Source organism: Nicotiana tabacum, chromosome 20, assembly GCF_000715075.1.
Source record: "Nicotiana tabacum cultivar K326 chromosome 20, ASM71507v2, whole genome shotgun sequence".
NCBI classification, from domain to species: domain Eukaryota; kingdom Viridiplantae; phylum Streptophyta; class Magnoliopsida; order Solanales; family Solanaceae; genus Nicotiana; species Nicotiana tabacum.
This window is the reverse complement of record NC_134099.1, coordinates 133,184,416-133,189,810: the sequence shown is the minus strand read 5'-3', so window position 1 is coordinate 133,189,810 and position 5,395 is coordinate 133,184,416. Positions and strand designations below refer to the sequence as shown.

Here is a 5,395-nt window from a genome sequence, read left to right as displayed (position 1 = left end):
TCCACTGTTTTCATAACCCAGCTCTATTTTGACATCTTAAATGATATTTTAAGCTGAGCATCATATATTAGAGTGCCCGAGTAGCTTTTAGAGATTTCTGACAGAGCAGGGCTGAGGGCCTGTGTTGTGAGGTTAATATGGGATCGGGCTGCGTGCCACAACGATATTGTGTTGGTTCATGATTATGAGGTCGAGGGCCTGAGTTGTACGCCACAAGGTGGCTTTATGCTGCCTCTTTGTAGCATTTTGCTATGTTTTACGTGTTTTCTTATCACTCAGCTGCCTTTACTTTTATTATTCACTGAGTTGGCGTACTCACATTACTCCCTGCACCATGTATGCAGATTAAGGAGCTTCAGGTCCCGCTAGCAAGGGCTGATTGCTTCCAGCATGCTGTTCAGAGTTCACTAGATAGCTGCTCGGCATTCGCAGCCCAGTGTTGCTCCTTCCTATCTTTATTTTCCTTGTACTATACTTTGTAGGCTTTTCGTACTCTTATACGAATGTTTTAGATGCTCATGACTAGTGACACCCCGATGTCGGACTGTGTTTATTTCTGCACTTATTTTATTTTGCTGTATTTTGGGGTTTATCACTTATTATTGACTTAGATTGAATTATTATAACTGTTTAAATGGATTGGGTATTTGTGTCGGCTGGCCATGTTTCATGATAGGCGCCATTACGACCGGGTCCGGCTTTAGGGTCATGACACTTATTTTCTAGTATTTGGTTAGTAAACATAAATTATTGTCTCAAGGACATTCATATATTATTTAAACAAACACTAGGATAGATAGGATGGGTGGGGATGGGGAGAGGTATGGGGCAGTAGGGATCAGGGGGTCGAAGTTGAGGTTTAGGGTTGAGGTTAGGGGTCAATGGTCGGGGGTCCAGGTCCGGGATCATGGGTCAAGGATCGGGAGTCGGAGTCGTGGGTCAAAGTGGGGCGGTATGGGGTGGGGTAGGGTTGGGTTTCGAATTCAGGGGTCAGGTTTGGGGTTGAGAGTCATGGTCCAAGGGTTCGACGCCCGGCTTGTCCAATAGGGGTCAAGGTAGGGGTCGAGAGTCGAGTCTAGGTTGAGAGTCAATGACCAAGAGTTCGGGTTCGAGGCCAGGGTTAGGGTGGTAGAAGTTAGTGAGCTGGGGTTTGGGGTAGGACCGGTGTGGGTAGTAGGCCGAGGGCTTAGAGGTGGTGGGGCGGGGAAGGTTGGGTGGAGATACCGAAGTGACAGATAGGTGATATGGCCGTGCTGGTGTTAGGGCGGGGGTTGCTAAGGGCGCAGAAGGTTCGGTCGAGGGGTGGACTGCGTGTTTGGGATGGGATTGGGCGGGTTGGACAGGATGAGTCAGAGGGCGGAGTAGGTTGGGGAGGTTGGAGGGGGGATGGAGGATGGATGGTGGGATGTTTGAAAGTGAGAAAAATATTTTTCCTCCTCTTGATAGGAAAGTTATTATGCTTAAAGTGAAGGAAAATAGGTACACAAGGAAAATAGTTTTTTCAAAAACTTAAGCCAATTAAATATGAAAAAATAGAAAATATTTTTTGAAATTTCTCACTAATACTAAACATTATTTCGTTTCACTCTTGCTTATTATGATAGAAATCCGAAAAATTCCTAAAACATGAAAATAAAATCAAACCAATTGATATCCACACTAGATACATTTAGGCAAGTCATGGGCGTAAAATGTGCAAGTTGGAAATAATATTGATTTCAATTGGTGCATGAAAAAGGTTCCAATTTGTGAAATTGCAGGGCAACCTGCCTCATTCATTTAGTTGATGCGGAAGTATTCAAAGTAATTGAAATCATCTAAACGTCAAAATTGTTACGAATAGAATTGTAATTAGAGTGAATGTCTATCTTGTAGAAAGTTTACGTTGTGATTAAGTCATTTTTCCCTATAAATAGAGGGGTCTTATCCCATTGTAAATCATCCCAAAATTCAATAAGAATTACTCTCTCTTTCTCTGCAATATTATTCTTCTACTTTTATTGTTTTATTGCACGTTATCAGCACGAGACTCTACCGTCTCAAGAAGCTCTTTGAGAAGACTAAGATATAACTTTTCTCCTCTTTTAGTTATGACTGATATTATGAAAAGAAAGTTCATTGCCCTTGAAATTTCGGGCAAGAACTATATGACATGGGTGTTGGATGCTGAAATTCTTTTAGATGCAATGGGTCTTGGAGACGCTATTAAAGACAAAAATATAGCATCTACCCAAGACTATGCTAAGGCCTTGATTTTCTTGCGCCATCACCTTGATGAAGGGTTGAAAATAGAATATCTCACAGTCAAAGATCCACTTGTTTTGTGAAATGACTTAAAGGAAAGATATAACAACTTAAAATTGGTCACTCTTTCACAAGCACGGTATGATTGGGCTCATCTGAGGCTCCAAGACTTTAAGTCTGTTTTTGAATATAATTCTGTGATGTTCAGAATTACTTCTAAATTGAAACTCTATGGAGATACTATCACTGATTATGATATGCTTGAAAAAATATTTACAATGTTTCATGCCTCCAATATGGTCCTGCAACAACAGTATAGAGAGAAAGGTTTCAAAAAGTACTCTAAGTTGATTTCTCTTCTCCTTGTGGCTGAACAAAATAACGACTTGCTCAAGAGAAATCACGAAAATCGACCCATTGGGTCTACACCATTGCCTGAAGTGGATGAGGTGTATTCCCATTATGCTAAGCGTGGAAAAGGCCGTGGCCCCATTAATGGTCGTGGTCGTGGCCGTGGACAAGGAAGAAATTTTTCTAGTGTTAATCACCCCCCAAAGAAAAATAACCACCAAAAGTGGAAAGGGAAAGATGAGAAGCCAAAGGCAAATGGTTCAGAAACTGAATGTTATCGTTGCAGTGGAAAAGGGCATTGGGAAAATATTTGTCGTGTACCAAGACATTTGGTTGAGCTTTATCAAGCATCTCTAAAGAATAAAGGCCCTGAAGCCAATTTTGTCTCTAACAATAATTTTGACATCACCCACTTGGATGTGGCAGACTTCTTTGAGCACCCTGATGGGAAAATAGACCACTTGATTGGTGATGGATCCATGGTTAAAGATGATTGAGTAGTTTGATTTTTATTTTTCCTATTCGTAGTAGCTAGTGAATAAACATCATGTAATCATAATTCTTTACATGAGTAGTAGTTATTAGTATCAACTAGTATCATTTATCTTATGAAATAGTGTTAGTTTATTTTGATTAAATATAATTCTAGTATTCGTTTTAAACAATATTTCAGTAAGAGTATGAATACATATCTTTGAAAGGTGACTGCAAGAGTGTAAATCACGTTCACTTAGTCCAGTTATTAAATTGGACCACGTGAACAACTGCACCATCGGCCGAAATGGATATCATATTAAGATAATAGATGAGAATAATTTTGAATATCTCATCATTACCAAGAATATCTCTGGCCAAAAGAGGATTATTGAGAAGTTCCCATCTTTATCTTGTGGCCTGTATTGGACAAGAATTAGTGCAATTAAGGCACATTCTATCGTAAACCAAAAGGTTACTGATTCCATTACTTTTGTACTTTGGCATGATCGATTGGGACACCCTAGATCAATTATAATGAGACGAATTATAGAAAACTCAAATGGGCATCCATTAAATAATTAAAAGATTATTTTAAATAATGAATTTTCTTGCACTTCTTGTTATCAAGGCAAGTTAATTTTTAGACCATCACCAACAAAGGTTGGGATTGAGTCCCCTGCATTTTTGGAACGTATACAAAGGAACATTTGTGGACCTATTCACCCACCTAGTGGGTCGTTTAGAGATTTTATGGTCTTAATAGATGCATCTTCTAGATGGTCTCATGTGTGCCTATTGTCATCTGGCAACCTCGTTTATAAAATTAATGGCATAAATAATTCGATTACTGGCGCAATTCCACGACAATCCAATTTAGTCTATTAGACTTGATAATGATGCTGAGTTTTCATCCCAAATATTTAATGATTACTGCTTATCAATTGGGATAAAAGTGGAACATCCTGTAGCTCATATTCACACTCAAAATGGCCTTGCAGAGTCTTTAATTAAACGTCTGTAATTGATAGCAAGACTGTTACTCATGAAAACGAGGTTGCCCACTTCTGTTTTGGGTCACGCCATTTTGCATGCATCAATTCCAGTTCGTTTCAGACCAACAAATTATCATAAATATTCTTTTTTGCAATTAGTTTTGGGTCATGAACCTAATATATCTCATTTAAGAATTTTTTGATGCACAGTATATGTGCCTATAGCAATGCCATATCGCACCAAAATGGGCCCTCAAAGAAGGTTAGGAATATATGTTGGGTTAGAATCACTCACCATTATTCGCTACCTCGAAATATTAACGGGTGATTTGTTCACTGCACGATTTGCAGACTGTCGATTCGATGAGACACTTTTCCCAAATTAGGGGGAGAAAATGGTAAAACCAAACAGGAAATTTTTTGGAAAAATCCATCATTATCTCATCTTGATCCACATGCCTCTATTTTGTGAAAAAGAGGTGCAAAAGATTATTTATTTGCAAAAAATAGCAAATCAAATGCCAGACACATTTACAGATCTGAAAAGGATAACAAAATCACATATCCCTGCAGAGAATGTTTCAATCCGTATTGATATTCCTGTTGGGAAATCTTCTAGTGTCATAGATAATGAGTCAAAAGCACGCCTAAAACGTGGCAGACCATTAGGTTCTAAGGATCGAAATCCTAGAAAAAGGAAAATAAATGATCAATATGACACTACGAAAGAGTCTCATGAAGAAATTCACAATTTAACCAATCCTGAGATTCATGAGGAAATCACTGAGCCTGAGACTCAAGAAAATAAGGAGCTATCAATAAATCCAATCGATATTGAGATAAATTTGAATCGATTGGATATAGTGGTGCATTATGTCTTGCATATAATGTTGCATCTAGCATTATGCAGGATAGTGATTATCTTGAACCTCAATCTATTAGAGAATGTTGACAAATACGTGATTGGCCAAAATGGCAAGAAGCAATCCAATCAGAGTTGAACTCACTTGCAAAACATGAAGTTTTTGGGTCTGTAGTCCAAACACCTAATGGTGTTAACCCTGTTGGCTATAAATGGGTCTTTGTACACAAGAGGAATGAGAAAAATGAGGTACAAAGATATAAGGCTTGCCTTGTTGCACAAGGATTTTCACAAAGGTCTGGTGTCGATTATGAAGAGACATATTCACCCGTTATGGATGCTATAACGTTCCGTTATCTCATTAGTTTTGCTGTCCATAAAAAGCTTGACATGCATTTAATGGTTGTGGTTACCGCCTACCTTTATGGCTCACTTGTGATATATATGAAAATTCCCGATAGATTTAAAA

At 38.6% G+C, this 5,395-nt stretch overlaps 1 protein-coding gene across 1 annotated transcript; it reads left to right on the top strand.

Moving 5' to 3' along the window:
- Positions 1-2,540: 2,540 nt before the first annotated feature.
- LOC142174544 (uncharacterized) lies at positions 2,541-3,092 on the top strand. Its single transcript, XM_075240359.1, has one exon. The coding sequence runs from the start codon at positions 2,541-2,543 to the stop codon at positions 3,090-3,092; it is 552 nt and encodes a 183-aa protein (XP_075096460.1).
- The last annotated feature ends 2,303 nt before the right edge of the window (positions 3,093-5,395 follow it).